Source organism: Prenolepis imparis, unplaced genomic scaffold (genome assembly GCF_030444845.1).
Source record: "Prenolepis imparis isolate NDT839.2.m4 unplaced genomic scaffold, iyPreImpa1.0 SCAF_5, whole genome shotgun sequence".
NCBI classification, from domain to species: Eukaryota; Metazoa; Arthropoda; class Insecta; order Hymenoptera; family Formicidae; genus Prenolepis; species Prenolepis imparis.
The window spans coordinates 9,721,647-9,740,714 of NW_028141163.1; the positions used below are offsets into that span (position 1 = coordinate 9,721,647).

Consider the following 19,068-nt stretch of genomic DNA (forward strand, 5'->3'; position numbering starts at 1 on the left):
AATAAGTGTGAATTAATCGTCGAGAATTTATCTCACATTATATATAAATATATTAAATATATCTGCACAAAATTATTATTTCCATATTTTTCTATTCTTTCAATTTCATTTATGCAAATAATGTATTTTAATTATTAATTGTAAGATATATAATACGATAGGAAATACTAAAAGGAGTAAACAAAGATACAATATACATTAAAGTAAATTTAATTTATTCGAGCTAATTTTATTTTCGGACCACTATGGCGTTTATTAGTAGGATCCGTTTAGGAAAGCCAGATTTGTGAAACCCAAAACGTATGAGAGTTCTTACTTCTAATCATGCATCTGTAAAATCGTTAAATCTATTTTATCAAATTTTTTTCTTGCGTTGAATGATTAGAAAAATGTATGATAAAGTGCGTTAAATCTCATCTTGTACACGTTGGGCTCCAACAATCTCGCATTCCCAATTACAAATCAGAAGTTAATAATACTTAATAACATTAGGTACGTATATCTATTAACAATATTAAGATCCATCCACACTGCCAGGCACGCTTTATACAGCGGCAGCAATTATTATAATTAATTGATTAATTGATATTAAACAAGTCACCGGCTTTTATTTTATAAATCGTAGAAAATTCGATTTTAATGAAAAATAAACGCGTAAAGATTTATAGAACGACATACTGTTTGTTCATTATTATTAATAGAGAAACGCAGAATGATAGAGCCGATTACTGTATTTGAGTCACGAGACACGCGAGATACGATATTGCGATAATTAGATATAGAAAACGGTAACTCATGGGATCGTCGATGCTCTCGCATGTTCGTGACTTCTGTTAACACTATAGATCATTTCACTTCGAGAAGAGTAAGTATTTCAGTCTTTCGAATATGTACCAAATCAGGAAACTTGCTAGCGAAATATGATCATAGAAAGAGTTGCTGTTCTCCATGTTCTCGTTTTTCATTACAGTTTTATAATTTACGATTTTTATATATTTTATTTTTTTATTACTTTTATCAATACTTTTATTAATTTTAGCAATATGCATTGTGTAATTCGATATTTCAAACAACTCGACTCGATATAGATTTCATCTCATAATAAATCTCGCTTTGTATTAACTTTCTGTGTGTAATTCATTTTTTTATTTCTGTTATAATATGAGCCGACGACACTTCGCAAATTTCTTCTATTTCAAAATAAACTTTTTACAGCAACAACCTTCTGTGATACAATTGTATATTGTGTGATTGCGGTATATATTTTATATTATAAAAATATTAGGTGGAAAAAATAGAAGAGACGCGAGACATACCTATTGAAAACGTTACAAATAATTGAAGGAAAAAAAACGATACCATTCACCAACTCACCCGTTATTACGAAAATTACAAGTGCTCATTCTATCATTATATGTAAGTTGTCGATAAACATTTACACCATTATATACAGAGTATTATACAATAACATGGGAAACACAAAGGATAAAAATGATGATATAATAATGATGATTAATAAATCATCGATAATAATATTAATATTTTACATATATGTGTAGGGGGAATGCGTATATATATGTGTATATATATATATATATATATATATATATATATATATATATATATATACACACACACACATACATACACCTCCTAATCTAAATAACGTAGTTTAAGAGAAATAAAGAATTAATCATAAATACAGTAATTTAATTTGGAAGCTTTCCCGTTTTTTAACTTAATTTATTTTGCCTCAATTAATGCGAGACAAACGATAATAAATCATAATTTAAATTAGTATTGAATAAAGGAGACAATAAATTAGCAAAGTTATAACAAACTTTTCCGATATATTTAAAATTTCATATAACGCAACTATATTTTACCTGGATTAAACAAATATTCGAAATTATATAATCCACTTAACAAAGTTGTACGAGCTGATTTGTTGAATGTAATTATAATGCTATAAAAGCAATACAATATAATAAGATTAACTACAAATAAAATATCATTATTATTATTAGAGACATTTGTTTAATAATATAAAGAAAAATATATATAGAATAAAAATTGTTTCTTTAAAAATCTTATAATCGTTAAAAATTCGCAACATGTCTTCTGAATCATGTAAACAATGAAAAATATTTTTGGTCTATAAATCTTCAGCAATCAGCAATGATTATTTGTATAATATATAATGCGTAATGTCATCGATTAAAAAATCGCACTGTTCTGATTGAATCATTACAAATCGTTCTTTAATTATAAGATTCAATAATTTCTCGTTAGTCTAATTATCATATAACTTTCTTGTCGAAATAAACATATCTTTTTACAAACAAAAATAGAAGAAAAGAACATTTCTTTTCCATATTGTAAAGCATACTACTTATAAATTAAATAGCAATAAAATGTAGCTAAACGGTTGATGTTAACATATTGACAATTACTTTTTTTTATGCATCTGATTTCCTTACTTGTAAAAAAAAAAAAAAATACTTGCTAGATTTTATAAATACAACCGCATTACATAGCAGATAAGACAGAAGTAGAGCAATTAGCATAGTATTGATTAGCGTTTCTGTAACTCCCCGATTTTTCTTTTGTCATATAAAATAGGATATTTTTATAATATACTTAATATAGCTTCCTTCCCTAAAATGTTATATACACATATATATCTAATATATAAAATACCTATAATACACCGAATATAAAATATCAGGACAATGCGACTTTCTCCGATAACAAGTTTTTCTCCTTTTCACCGGTAATCATTATAAACACTGGTATCATCTAAAGCGTAAAACAAAATAGACGGTGAATCGTCTTAAAGGTACCAAGTTTCTTTTCCTCTAGCGGAATTGATACGCGCATAAATGCCGCGTGTGCAATGTTCTCTTCTAATTTATTGTTACTCTTTTGTACAAGTGTATATGGGGGGAAAGGAGGTTTTTAAACAGTAGGGAGCGGAAAAGGCAGAAGATGAAATATCATTTGGCAGTTCGGCATTTGTCGGATATAAGTCAGACAGTGTTCGACGGTTCGCCGATCCAGTTGCAATTAATAGTACAATTAATTAAGAAGATATCAGGAGTGACATTGAGATATCGTCATCCGAAAATATAACCGGCGATTGACACAAGTGTGTATAAGAGGAAAAATATCTTTTGGTTGAACAACATTCATATATGTATATTGATTCTAATTAATATTGTGATTCGAATTAATTTTTGAATCTCCTTTATATTGAACCTCTATTTTCTGTTGAGTGTGAATTAAAAAAAAATTGTTTCTGTGTGCAGGGATTTATCTTCTGAAATATTTAATCCTTAATTCCCTGAAACTCAGACGTAAATTTTAACGTATGAAGTTGCTGTTTTAACGCGTGAGTCTACGTCCAAGATATTTTTCCTTAATTAAGGGTGAATGTAGCTCGTTGTGAAAATAAAACGTATATTACTATTTTATACTTTTTACTACTTTTGTTTCTCTCGTTTTAGTTAATACTCGATCAGGTATTGGCACAGAGAGTTGTACTAGCAGTATGGAAACAGCTGTGAGGGAGATATTGTGGCGAGCTTGTGACATTTCATCGATAGATCTGTGCAGATCGAGCACAGTGTATTAAAAACATCAAGTCTCACGAATGCACGGATTATCGTTATTTACGTATAATAAATTAACCTACACGTCATAAGAGGAATGTATAGGAGCGAGCAAAGAAACGAAATTCCGTTTTCGGAGCGATAATTCGTTAAGACCCGCATAATATATCGCGGATAATTATTGCATTTCTGGTTTATAGTCGAATCAAAAACATTCTCACATATATAAACTTCTGTTTACTAACAATAAGTCTAGAATAAAGTTTAGAATAAACATCAAGTTTAAAAATTTTTTAAGAATAAATCCTTGTTCTCGAAACTTCGTACTTACACTTAAAAAAAAAATTAGGAAATATATATAGAAAATGCTTAACTACTTTTAAGACAACTCAGTCTTACTTCTATTTCCGCAATAACTGAAAATATGAAACAGGAAATTATTAAATCGATTTATCTATTTAAATGTAAAATTAATTTCGATGGCAAAACATGAAAAGGAATAAAATAATGTACGAGAAAAGAAGGATAAGATTATAATAGGAAAATTGAAGATTTTTGATTCAACAATAAATTCTTCTACAATCAACAAATTAAAATCAAATTCAGATCGAGAAATCAGTAGCATATTTTGTCAATCAAATATAATTAGAAGAAAATTAACTTCTAACTTCAAGTTAAAGAGCATATAAACGAAACTATCCTAAGTGTATTAAAATCACAATTAACTTGAAGATAAAAGGATAAAAAAGTGAATATTTCTGACTTCAATCTTTTCAATTAATCATTACCTATTAATCGAATATTAATCGAACATTGTCAGTCTTTTAGAGAATTGCAGGACGAGTATGTCACATGTCACTCCATTACAATCGAATCATATGATTCGTTGTTTCTATCTCCTCTTGCCTGCCAAAAAAAACATTTCCTGAATAATAATGAACGACTCGATTTTGAAAGATACATTTTCTATATCCATATATCTTCATTTACATTAAAGTGCAGATTGTTCTTAATTTAAAGTTCAAAAATAATATGTTGAATAATAATAGCAACATAGTACAATTCCAAAACATGTTTGATTACGATAATGTTAATAATATATATCATTCCTTTCTAAAAAAAGGCATGTTAAGTCGATTCCTGCAACTGACATACATCAGCTGATTAAAACGTTAATCAGCTGATGTATGTCAAAAAATATTAATAAAGCGTTTGCTAATTAAATTTTTAAATAATATTATGTTATATATTATAAATTAAAATAATAATGTTTTAAATAAAATGTTATAATACTTTAAACTCGATTAATATTTTTTTACAGAAGTTAGTTGATAACTGTCAAAAATATTAACCGAGTTTAGAGTAGCTAATTTCTATCAAAAAATATTAATAAATCTTTTCGTCAATAAAATCGTAATTAGTTTCGATGTTGTGATTATCTCGATTATCAAAAGATTCTTGTAGAAAATTCTATTTTTTTTGTTCGCACTTTCTGTTAAAGATTTAAATACTATATTTTTATGCATTGCATAATTAATTAATATATTTTTTTATGCGTTGATTGCAATGCATGCATAAAAATATGTGACTTAATTAAGCAATGCATAAAAAGTCATTATTTAAATCTTTAACAGAGAACAAAAAAGAATAGAATTTTCAACAAGAATCTTTCGATCAAAATATCTACGCTAGATTCGCGTGCCTATACACATCCACCATGCTGCACGTCTCGCTCGAGACTGACCGCAACACTCTGAGTAGCGGTATCGCCAAGCACATCCTACACGTCCGCCATGCTGCGCGTCTCGCGCGCGACTGACGATCAATCTCGCAATCGCAGTGTCTCGAGAATGAATCGAGAATCAGTCTCGCGCGAGACGCGCAGCGTGGTGGATGTGTAGGCTGCGCTTGGCGATACCGCTGCTCAGTCTTGAGTCTTGCGGTCAGTCTCGCGCGAGACGTGCAGCGTGATGGATGTGACAGACGCACGAATCTAATAGAAGCGCAGATATGTATGATTACTCATATACATTAGAGATTACATTAAGTTATTTATAATTAGTTAATATATTAATTAAATTAAGAACAATCTGCACTGATTTATATAAAGAGCTAAATATAAACGTGCGTTCATAGATATGAAACTATTGCAACTAGATCGGAACATTGCGAACATATAAAAACGGAAGAGGAAAATTAGCGTGACGTTCAATCGACGTCATCGATAAAAAACAATATAAAAATACGATTATATGCTCAAAGGATCCTCCGTTTTTTCTTCTATAATATAATAATAATTGTAACTTCGCAGACTTTTACTTTGACTATTGGATGACGAAGATTCTTATTTTCCTGTGTTCTTTCTTGTGGATTCTCTTATATTTCATGCAACTTTACTCACCTGTTCTCCTTCACTCGGAATAAATCGCCTTTCATATTTCTTTCTCACTTCGTCAGAAGTATACACTATACACTATTACCGATATAATCAATTATTCGTGAAAGAAGAGAAGAATCTGCTCTATTCTTCGCGAATAAACAAGTAAGGAGAAACAGACTCTCCTCTTCCTCGCCGATAATTATATATAATTATGTTTCGCAGAGAGGCATTTCCGCGTATATGCATACTTGTCACATTCTCTCAATCTCGCAGTATACCAAATTTATATACTTATCTCGAGCACTACGATTGCTTTTCAACTCACTGAAATATAGCGCGTAGATGTATATGCAAAGTTTATCTCCTTTTAGAATTTTAAAGAAAATGTATAAAATAGTATTTAGCAAAGCTTTTTCTAACGATTATAACGCATACACATTAATGCAATTCGATGAAAATAATCCAAAAAAACTTTAAACGTGGTTATGCCAGAAAACACCAACTAAAAATACTGTTTTTTATTAACAAAATATTTTTATATTAGTTAAGATTAAGATTATGTAAATTAAATGAATTTTATTTGCTTTAAACACTCTAAAGAGTTTTTTAAAATTATTCTTGTTATTCAATCTTGTATTTTATACACTATATTTTTACATTAAAGTTAAAAAAATTTTTTTCTTGATATCTGACATACAGAAAATTATTAGACTATTATTTAAAAAAAATGTTTTGTTAAAAATGATGTAGCAATAAATAAACATGTTTAATATATTATTTGGAAAATCAACAAATTATATTGTTATATCAGTTGGTTTCTTCTTGTCTATAACTACATACACTCTAATATATTCTTCGTCTAATATATTTAAAATGCTCACCTTTTTCGCTATATTTCATCCCTTTCTTTCGTACGCAAAAAAATAAATTCCCGAAAAAATATAGATTCTTCAACGATTCTCTTTTTTATCGAATTTGTCCTCTCGCTTCTTCTTCTCTTTTTTGTATGAATCCTAGTCCAGCTTCGACGCCTTCGACCACATTCTCGCACGTTTCTCATACATTCGTATTCTCATGCCACGATACACGTGCTGTTGAATTTAACATCCTTCAATTTCAATCTTTCTGCGTCACGAAGGAAACATACTTCGAAAGTTTCGCTGTACTTCATTGCGCCTCGCATCATCTTTCGTCTGATTACGCAAAAATATTCGTTTGAGCAAAACATTCGGATTCGTGTCTATACTAAGAGTATACGTAGGGTCGATAAATAAAAAACCGGACGATGCGCCAAAGTTCCATGATACTTTACACACGCGAAGAAGCCTACTTCTTATTAGCAATCCTAGCAGTGATACCAAATTCCATGTTCAAAATTTTCCCAAATTTTTTTGTCGATACACATTTTTAATAAGATCTTCATTCTCGACAAAAAAACAATCTTTATTCAAACTATCCAAATTTATTGAATGTCATAGCCATTAACCGATTGTCCGATTTTTCTTTCCACCCTGTATAATTATTTTAATCGAACTCTACACTTTTTTCGAAAGGAAGGCAAACCAAAAGATATGCATATTTCTTTTATAACACGGTGTATGGTATATGCTCCCAATATAATTCCAGTCTTTGCGTATTGGTAAAATAGCGAATCTCTACGGTAAATTTTCAAAACTAAGATAGAAAATTGTTATTCCATTGTAAAGGCCTTTTTCACGCATATGGTCTGTCGAATCGGAGCTGACAAGCCGATACGCTTAAATCTCATACAATATCCCGATTATTTCCAATGAATCGTACTCGTGCGAATGTATCAAACATCTCATTGAAATAATTTATTTACAAATTCGTCCAAACAAAATGAATAGTTCGGTTAATCGAATAAGTTATATTCTACTAACGCGAATATACATAATATATAATTATATACGTAGGTGTATACATATTAATATACAAATATATTATTTCTCATTAGTATTAATTAATAAACATTGCTATATAATAAATTTGTATACTTCATTATTTAGTATTTCATTAGTATTATTGTAATAAATATACAGCAGAGTGTGTGTGCATGTGTTTGCGCATGTAAATTTGTGCGACGCGTAACCGAACAATCGTTCAATTAACCGAACGGCGCGATTTTCTATCGATCCATTCGCTGGAGTAATTAATCATCGGAAAATTAAAATAATCACGTTTTCTCTTAATGTTTGTACGCTATCAGTCGTCTAACTCGACCAACACGCTTGAAAATCCGTTCTACTTTTATTGTTTACAGCTTGCCGCAGAGAGCCCAATTAGATTATACCAATCATACTCGTACAGTATTCTTATTCGAAAGTCGGGATCAATCTCGCATAAAGGAGTCCCATAATTATACAATCGATCTTTCTTCGTGCGACTTCTCGGACTAACTCTCGAAGAATATCTCTTCGCGCTACCGAAAGTTCTATTCTATTGCATCAAATTTTTCGATAGCAATATATTAATCAAAATCTTTCGCGCATATATATCAATCGATTTTCTAGCAGCTTTTCAGTCGAAGAATCCGGCGAAAACTTAATCTACTTCAGGTCCTCCATTGCGCCGTAATTAGCAAGCGATTTCTTGATCCTGAGTGCGGTTAATCTGGCAGCGGCATTATGGTACCAACATTCCTTCATTACTTTTGACATTACCTGCAATGCCTAAAGAAATAAACCAAATCATCAATTAATTAGCAATTTAATTTTATATTATATAAAAATGAGTTTATTATAGTTAGAATGTTAATTCTAATTTTAAGTTGGATGGGTAAACACACATACAACCATGTATTGTATATAAATAATCAAACAGAAAAAATTATCAATTAAAGATTAAATCAATATAATTCATAATTTATTTTCTTATGTACAAAGCAGTTTTATCGGCGAAAGATTATTTATTTAATGTACATTTAAGTTACATTCTTCGCCTCAATACTTACTTCGATTGACTGCCATCGATTCGGTATCGACGGCCGTTGTCGGTCTATGCACACGACTTTCCGCATTTCCTCGATAGTTGGATCAGAAGGCACCAAATCGTAAAAGGGCAGCTGATACTCATCGTGAATCCCGCCGACGTTGCAACGCCTAGCGATCTCCCAAAGGATCAGGCCGAGCGCGTACACGTCGGCCCTCTTGAACGAGTCGAAGTGGTTCATGTTTATCGTCTCTTCAAGAACCTGAAAGCAGAAAGCGTTTGCACGAGTTATTGAAGAGCCGCTTTCCTGACCGAGTGCGCAGGCCCATTCAAATTATCTTTGATATTTTTATCTTCGCTGATAATTATTATCTTTCCATGTATTTTTACCAAAGATTTCTTTACTCATCAATATTCCTCTCTTTTTCCATGAAAAAAATTATCATCTTATCTAATTAATATATATAATTTTACTACTGCTTCTCACTTCTTCTAACAAGAAGAAATAAATTTTTGATGATCAGAATTTTAAAAAAACTTGCATCAAATTTTATCTAGTATTTTCTAGTATTAATATAGTAATAAATGTTTCATCACACACAATTATTTAATAACTAATCCTAAATTAGTTTTGATAAATATGTTATCATTATTATTGCCTATCAATATTATTAAGTTTGAATAATATTTATTATTATAATTGTAATTAATATATAAATTTCTATTTTGCTTTTTTCGAAAATAGAAAGTATAAGTTCCTTTATTCTTAGAACGAAAGAAATAATTTTTTCGCATAACAACGATAATTACCTCGGGCGCCATGTATCGCTTCGTGCCGACTCTGTTGTTGAGCTGAATGTCGACGGTATCCGTGATTACGTCGTGCCTGACGGCTAATCCGAGGTCGCCTATGGCGCAGGTACCATTAGTCTTTACAAGGATATTTTTTGACTTCAGGTCCCGATGAGCGATAGCCGGCTTGCCTTGCGTGCCAACTATTTCCATGTGAAGATGCGCCAAGCCGGTAGCGATCGACAAGGCCATCCTTATCATACCGTTCGTGTCGACGGTTGATCTGTTGAGGTAATCGAAGAGCGAACCCTTCTCGTGATAATCCGTTATCAGCCACAATTGTGTCCATGTACCGTTATCTAAAAAAAAAAAAAAAAAAAAAAATAGATTGATCAATTCACAATTTATTCCAGAGACTTAACTTGATTGCTATGGCTCTCATAAAGCAGCATGAAAGATAAAATATATATAATAAAAATCGATGGAGAACATATCAATGTTTCATGTAACCCGATTGTCTATCCATTTGAAATAATGACTCTAGAAATAAAATGTTTTTAATCGAATATTATTTCGATATTTTTCCTTGCAGTTCTTTAATAAGATATAAATTTACTGCATCTATTAATAAAGTATTACATTCTTAATTATTAAGTTTTTAAAATCGAGATTACAATTCTTCTTTATAAACTATTTTTAAAATTAATATAAATAACACAATAAAATATACAGTTTCGAGATGTTTCTTAATTTGTGAATCTAGAGGATGCAATACCTTTATTATCGGCAGCAATGAAACCTAGGATGTTGTCATGCCTCAACATCACCGTCTGATAGATCTCCGCTTCCCGAAACCAGGATCTCTCCTCTCGCGAGCTAAAGATTTTCACGGCGACATTCTCGCCGCGCCAACGACCGCGCCAAACCTCGCCGAAGCGACCCTTTCCGATCGTCTCCACGAGCTGGATCTGGCGCGCTATGCTCCGTTGTACCAGAAGCGGCAGGCCTACTTGAGAGAATGGGCATTGGAGAACGCAAATTTCAGTATGATTGAAGATGACTCACGCATCGCGTTGTTAGTGAATATATTTGACCGAGAGATAAATAGATTAAACGCGCAAATGTAGTAAACACGACAGCGACTTTATAAAAAAAATATATTAGCAAACAAGTTAGATGTTGTAGCGATTTATTGATTTAAATTTCGCGAATTCGGTAATTAAAGCTTATAAATTTTAATGCGGCAACATTTATACATATACGCGTTACATGTTAGTATATTATATCTATGAGACAGGTGTATTATTAAATGCGTTTAAGAAAACATGTATTAAAAAAAAATTTAAAAATATCCTAAAACAGAATATATATTTTAATTTATTGTAAATTATTTCATGATAATGTATAATTAAGAAATTATGTAATTATCAATTATATATTTAGCAATCAAAACATTGATAAAATTAAATACTAAATAATTTTTGCTCAGATATATATTATATAATCTAAATAATTTTTTTATTAAGGAAACAAAGAAATTATATACGAAAAATCAAGCTTACTATTTTCAATAACATTATAAATTGCATTATTTGTATTCATTATGTTCTAAATAATTATTGATAAATGTGTACCCATATGATATAGAACAAACCAAGCATGTACGTATGTATGAGTACTTCTGTCAAAGTCACTCCATGGAGATTCAAAAAATTTGCTATTTGCCTTTTAATTTATCATTCAATAATAACCATCTTTAATTTAGTTTGACCTACCCGAGCCGCTACCGCTCGTAGTCATCTCCAACATATCCCTGATGGTGACGCCGCCCAGAATTGGCCGGTCCGGGGCCTCCAGCGAATCGTCCGGGAAGTGTCTGGCCGGTCTCTTTTTGGTCATGTGTATATGATAGATGACCATAACGATCACGCAGATCGCGCATATTGGCAGTGCTATCGTCAAGGTCATTTTCCAAGTGACCCACGTCGCGTCATCACCGCTCGACGACACTTTTGGTGAGATATGTACGGTTATTATTTGGGAATGCATGTGGGAAGCACCGATGGTGAAACGTTAATTTCAACCGCGGTGCATTATGCTTAAATGATGCCGTATTCCATACATCATTATGCCAGCAATATTCAACTCGTATATTCCCGGATGCGTGCCACATATCCTGTCTCAAGGTTTGCGAACAAATTACTACATGGATGCAAAAAATTATATTAAATACAGCTCTATTATGTAATATAGCAAAAAACTTGTGATTCTTCACATGTTGCTCACTTTTGTCAATAATTACATAATATTATCTACAATTTTTTTTATATTTATATTCGTACACGAGGAAAGTTGAATATCACTGACTTTGAGAGTGAACAATTTTGTGGGAGTACATCGATCGGGATCAATATTGCATCGTTCATTCGAAAGCAAGTAAGCACTAGCAGAAGAGAGAGCCAATAAATGTAGGCGTTCAACAAAAAGCGAAAATGCAAAGACAGATGCAACAAAATGCAACATGAAGAGTATAAAGCAATCTCACAATATTAGCAGCAGTTAAATAAATATATTCAAAGAGGGACTTAATCAGGGACTGAAAGCAAAGGGGACAAGATTTTAAGCAATTTTAATACAGATTATTTCACCAATAACTTAATTCATGGTTGAACCTATGACAGATCATGGCTGAAAAAAAATTTTTTTTAGAAATCTATTCAAAAATCGATTATATGTGCGTAAACGTACTATTGCGCCTCGATAATTTATTTCATTATTTTAATTGTTAATTTCGATTTTTTTGATAAGGAGATCTTGTGAGATAAACTAAGTAAGTTTTTCTAGCAAACCTTGAATCTTATACTTTTATAAACTTTTGACAGTTATTAATGATGCAAACTATAAACACACAAAAACAATTGTTTGTCGCGGTTTTTATCTTCATTTATACTCGGAATAAACGATGTTTTGTTCATTGAAGCCCTGATCATAGAATGTCTAGTGTTAAATTCGTAGTAATCTCTTGTTATACGTGATACAACAATTAAACTCACGTCGCGATAGATTGCATTATAGATAGTTTTTTCAACACATCTTATCGAGACGTTTGCAGCACGTTGAGCACATAATTGGACTTACCTGTGTGTCGTAAAGTTGAAGAAGAACGCTAAGATGTATTCTTTCGAAGCATACAAATGCTGTTAATCGGTCATTCATGAAAAACTACACAAACATTAAGTAAAAATGATATTAAAGGCTATTCGAAAGAGTCAATCAAATTGTCATGACGTAACGTTAAATAAAAAACTATTTAAAAATAATTCGTTCGTATTTCGAATCATAATTCAATATTTAAAATTCACAATATGAAATAAATCGCGGAAAATCCGCAAATTAAAAAAAAAATTACGAATAAGTTTATAAATATATACTAAAGTTTCATAGAGAAAAAGCGTAAATGTCGTATTTAATTTATTTAATCTATTTCTCAATAAATATAGACAATTTTGGTAATTTATATAAGTCCAATATGTATGAAAAATATGTATGATAAAAATATTTAATATAAAAGTTTAACAAAATTATGACTATAATTATTTAAGTAAATTTTCGTCAAAAAAGATTATGTTTAAAAATTATACGCATCTAATTATGAAACATTTTGTACATATAACTAATTAAACCCTATATGTGCAATATAAATTAATAACTTTTCCAACATTGCTAAAATTCCCAAAAAGCTGTTCTTGTGTTAAAATGATTAATGTATTAGGGAGATATCAAGAAATATCACTTCACAGGACATAAGGATTGGAGAAATAATAAAATTCGAATAAATTAAAACAAACAAGTACGGTTCATCGTGGGATCAAACAGCCCGAAAATTCAATTGGTAGGGATATCTATGAATATGCAGATAGAATCACGATATAATTGATATGGATTTCTGATGAAGATTTCAATGTGATGTGACAGACAACACGGCGAGAAGCGATTCATTGATGAATGATCGCACGTCCAACGATGATTTTCCCAACAACAATAGGGAGATAATACGAGATGTACACCTTGCTGACATGATAAAAAAATATTTGTTTGTAAAAATACGTCACTTAATAATTTTTGTAGTCGGTTGTTTCGTTACATAATGTTTATAAGTTTTTGCATACAATCAAGCAGACTCGTAGAAGTACATGATAATTAAAAGAATTAAAAGATATTTTCTACTATAATAAAATATTTTGGATATATTAATTTGTAAATTATTTCTCAAAGTATTATTTTTCTAATATAAATTTTTTTTTTTTTTAAGATATGTACATAAATATTTTATATTATATTATATATAGAGATAGCGCTCTCTATATGATTATAATTAAACATTTATTTCAATAATATCTTTTAATTAAAACATATGAAGAAACGTTGATATTAAAATAAAAATTCTAAATTCTTTCAAGATGGTTTCGTTGGAATATAATAGGCATGTATTGGGTTATCATTAAAGACAGATCATGTTATCATTCTTAAATTACTTTGGACTTCAAAAACCTTATAAAACATGAGAAATAAAATCGCTTATCCAACTAGAACGTCATAGCTTTTTTAATTCATAATTTAATCAATCTATTTATCAATTTTTACTTAATCAATTTTTACTTGGAAAACAAATACGTCTTAATGATATATTAAGAACATCAAATATAACTGTTTTACAAAATTGATAATACAGTATACGTATTATCAATATTGTAATAGATTAATGCAAAAATATCTTTTCCATGTGTCGCCAATAAATCGTCGTCGGAACTGATTAAACTGCCACGTGAACGTTGAATTCCATAAGCGAACACATAACGTAGTCTCGTGCCAATATCAAATCGCTACGGAGATACTCGCCGATAAATGGCCGTAGTTGCGGATTTATTGGGGCACGTTTAATCAATGAATATCACTGTCAGCCTATCCTATCATCCCTTCGTTCAAATCGCGTTGCACACGCCTCGTTACCTTATATTTCCGAGGCCAGTCTATTCCATTCGCGTTTGCAAATTGCATCCAGGTTCGTCTGTTACTCGCTATCAAAATCTGCTGGTATAGATATCAACGATACGTTCTTCCCAGAATTCTATACATTTACATTAAACCTCTAGTTCAAATTACACATACCACACAATAACTGATAACTTTGTTTTTTTTTATATTTAATCATAAATATATCTAACTATTAACTGCACCTTTCAGAAAGCAACTCTATTTTCAATTGATTTGAGTTATTAATATTAGTACGTAAACATTTCAATATAAGATCTGGCCTCGTCTTTTATTGAATCTGAATTCGTAATTAAAACTTGGAGTCAACAAATTGAACGACAATCGGAAAGTTTAAATATCGATCGATAAAAATTTTACGTACAATATCGCATTTTCGTATGCAAAATATTATTTCGCGAAACCAATTATTTCTAATGATGTGTATTCTTAGACTTGTGTCTTTAATCCTACAATAAAAATCTCGAAAAATATTTAATCTTATAATACACTCATTATTCGTACGATTCATATAAGTAAATATTTCTAATATAAAAACTATATTTTATATCTATAATTTTGAATTATTTAATTTAAAATATACGAAATGTAAGATGTGATTGCCAGTCGAATTTTAAAAACAAGGTTAAGAGTATTTTATTGACCAACACTGGCTAGAATAATACTTCTTTTATTATAAAAGGACGACGTTTCGACCCTAAATTGGGTCCTCTTCATGCTATTCTTTAATGTAACGTGGTAAACCCTATACGCACATGATGTTATGTTAGAATGTCATTCTAACATAACATCATGTGCGTATAGGGTTTACCACGTTACATTAAAGAATAGCCTGAAGAGGACCCAATTTAGGGTCGAAACGTCGTCCTTTTATAATAAAAGAAGTATTATTCTAGCCAGTGTTGGTCAATAAAATACTCTTAACCTTGTTTTTAAAATATACGACTTTCTTTAAATATATGCAAAAATAACAAAGATGTTTTGATACGACACCGGAAAGTGTGGTTTGTGTTCTAGAATTAACATACTCTAGTTACATAAAAATGATAACATGGTCCGAGAGAGGAATGCCCTCGGCTTTTTTTATCAGATTTTCTCAACGTTGCAAAATGCATCGGTACACGACCTGTTATTATCTTATCTGCACGTAACATATACATAGAATATGTTATCTGCATCCCCTCTTTATTATGAACAGGAGATGCACGCGATATATGAGCACACGATACAATGACATCACACGTAAACACATATTTAAAATTCAACAAAAAAACTCTTAAATTTAAAAAGTTTAATTTTTTTAAAAATATAAAAAGATATTTAATTAATATTTTAAAATATATTGTTTCATTAAAATAAGATGATTTTTAAATAAAATATTATTGAGACATTAGTTTGGTTAATACCAGAATATTCAACGTGATGAATATATAATACATTTTGGATTTAATATATATTATATAATACGCGCTATATGTATATGTATATATTTTTATATAATCTTTTTAAACGCGCTAAAGATAAAGTGTACACTGTGTGTGCATAATTCAAATATATCTTGCATTATATAACGAAACAACGATATCATTCCGTAGCAGTAATAAAATGTCAAATTGTGTGCAGTAAAAAGTCATCCTAAGCGAAAAAAACACGATAAATGCGATCGCGATAAAGAAAATTGTCGGTCGATGGCAGCCAGTCCGTTCCTTGTCTTGTCAGCTCGGCACAAGCAAGATAAATGGCACGAAAACGTGAAATGTGGGGAATACAGAGGAGACAGAAGTGTGAAAAGTGTGTGCGCGCCCAGACAATTCACAAAAGCGTAGAAAATCGATAAATAATCGATACCCCCCCGTTTTTCTCATCATTGTCGCAACACGTGCCTCACCAAGGTCGCCGTCAGAAAATTCTTTCCCCATTAATTCGCAATCCGAAAAAGTTTTTCAAAATAAAAAGCTAAAGCACCGCGATTTAATGACAGGTTTATATGTATAAAGAAAATATGTATATAATAGAGGAAAAAAACGTTAAATCAATAAAAAAATATAAAATAAATCTAAGTAACTTACAATAATTATTGTAAAACACTTATTATGTCAAAAGAGAAAATGTATGTAAAAAAATATAATAATAAATTTAGATTTCCCCGGAACATATAAATCCGCCACTGATATGTAATTTCATGCCATAAAATGCAGTTAGAAACAACAAAGTTTTGCGGACTGAATTGCTCGACAGAATTCAATGGCTCATTTGAATTTATTCTTTTTCCTTGTTTTCCGAGAATTCGAAATCTTTTCCTCATCGCTAAATGCATGAATCAAGAATTTCAAATACGTAAGTTGTTATATAAGTTGTTGATCTAACACAAGACGTTCAAAAGTTACTAAATCACCACGAGACAAAGAAATAAATAATTTAATAATTCGAAAATTTCAATATCGATTTTAAAGAATTCGATATGTTAACAGAATATCAATAAGTTCAATTATCTTTCAAACTTAATTTAACTCGCTTCTGTTATTAAGAATGCGTAAATTCTTAATAATAAAAAAAAACGCTCGATATATTCATCTGATAAATAATTTATTCATTTTTTATTAAACTATTACGCGTAATAGCTGCTGTTAGTTATGTGCGTAAATCACCTCGTTATTCAATGATTACAGAAGTAAAAGCTATCGCTCGCATCATATCACGGACGGCTGATCAATTTAGAATGGACAAGGCAGAAAATGCATCCAACCATATATCACTTTATATATCTCGATGAATATTATCTATATTCTAAAATAATGATATAAATTATCTATTATTGTCGAAAATATACAAACGAAAAATTTTAATAATTAGAGTAAGAATGTTCATTGATAGCAATGATATATGTATATTTTTTTATATAATGTATATTCATAATATAGATATATAATATAGATATGTATATATAAATATTTTTTATTCTGAAATTTACTCTTTATTTTAGATAGATATTATATTCGACTGTTAATAAATTACTTATTATGAATTCCGCCATTGAATCTCCGTCCTTCGAATTTATTGACAAGTTTATTTTCATGAGAATCTCTTTCGGGGAAACGAACTTTGCGACCAAAGCAACCTTGGAGGCGAGGAATTTCGCGGCAGCCGCTTTAGCTGCGATTTATTGTACCTCCTTCGAGGTGGCTTGCGAAGCTAGAATACGACCGACCTCTGGACTCGGGAGGAAAGGAAGGCCTTAGATCGCGATTGCAGTAGTCGGAATGATCACAACAGGCGATCACGAATTTGATGGCACCATCGTGTTGCGTACTGTTCGTGGTGCACCAGATCGAGTATTTGGCATCCGGAAAGAAGTTCGCCTTATTGTAACACCTGGGAAAATAATTTACATAACGAATACTGCCGCGGACCAGACCTGTGGCGTTCACATCGCCGAAAAGCGTTCTCCATGTCTGCTGTAAAAGTGACGTAACATACTCGTAAAGGTCCCAGACAAAACGTTTAGCAGATTATTGAAGGTAAGATTCTACAATGGAACAGTGTCTGATTGAATATTTGTAAGAAATATACACAGAGACACAGAAATGCTAATAAGATAGTCTTTTAAAATTGATTGAGTATATTATATGAAATTTAATAAGCTGTAGAAAAGTGATTAGCGTAATAACCTAGATCTGATTGCACCGGTTTAGCCCTGATTTGTTTAGATTTGTTTAATGTCTATGTGATAGCTGAAAATGGTATTTAACGTTTCACAAACGTTAAAGTTTCAGTTTAAGAAGAAAAAAATATAATGGTACTAATCCAAGAATTAATTAATGAAACCTATCGATGCAACTAAATCTTTAAAAAAAGGCTACATATGTCTAAAAAAATTAATGAAAATACCATGATTTTCACATTTCCTACATATACACATATGTAGACTAATGTGGAAATCATCAAATAATTCTACATTCAATAATAATACATTCTTGGAAAAGTTAAAGAAAGTGTAGATACACACAATGTTTTGTAAAATACACATCATATAATTCCACATATTGAGATAAATTTAATCTGATAATTTTAAAAACAATTTTTTATCGACACAGAAAAATTGATTAGATTGTTATCTTTTCTCTCAATTTAGCAATTTGTAAATATTTCGATATAATAAATTTTAAATATTTGTCTGAATAAAATCTATTTAAAGTAAACTAAAAGAATATATACGGTTAACAAAACTTTAATTTATTTGATATTAATAACTCGAAAATTCAGAAACATTTTTGTTAAACATTT

The 19,068-nt window shown here is 30.5% G+C and overlaps 1 protein-coding gene across 6 annotated transcripts in view; it reads right to left on the bottom strand.

Annotated features, from left to right (window-relative positions):
• Positions 1 to 198: 198 nt before the first annotated feature.
• Positions 199 to 19,068, bottom strand: part of Babo (TGF-beta receptor type-1 babo) — a 41,909-nt gene continuing 23,039 nt past the window's right edge. For 2 of the 6 annotated variants that reach the window (XM_083039251.1, XM_083039257.1), the window contains exons 3-8: positions 17,954 to 18,156; positions 11,508 to 11,741; positions 10,508 to 10,741; positions 9,751 to 10,091; positions 8,963 to 9,202; positions 199 to 8,681 (exon numbers count right to left, since the gene is read on the bottom strand). In XM_083039251.1, coding sequence (XP_082895377.1) covers positions 8,559 to 8,681; positions 8,963 to 9,202; positions 9,751 to 10,091; positions 10,508 to 10,741; positions 11,508 to 11,741; positions 17,954 to 18,156 — 1,375 coding nt within the window. In that variant the 3' untranslated portion in view covers positions 199 to 8,558. The remainder of the gene's footprint in view (positions 8,682 to 8,962; positions 9,203 to 9,750; positions 10,092 to 10,507; positions 10,742 to 11,507; positions 11,742 to 17,953; positions 18,157 to 19,068) is intronic. The other 4 variants (XM_083039254.1, XM_083039255.1, XM_083039252.1 and 1 more) reach the window with 3 other exon arrangements.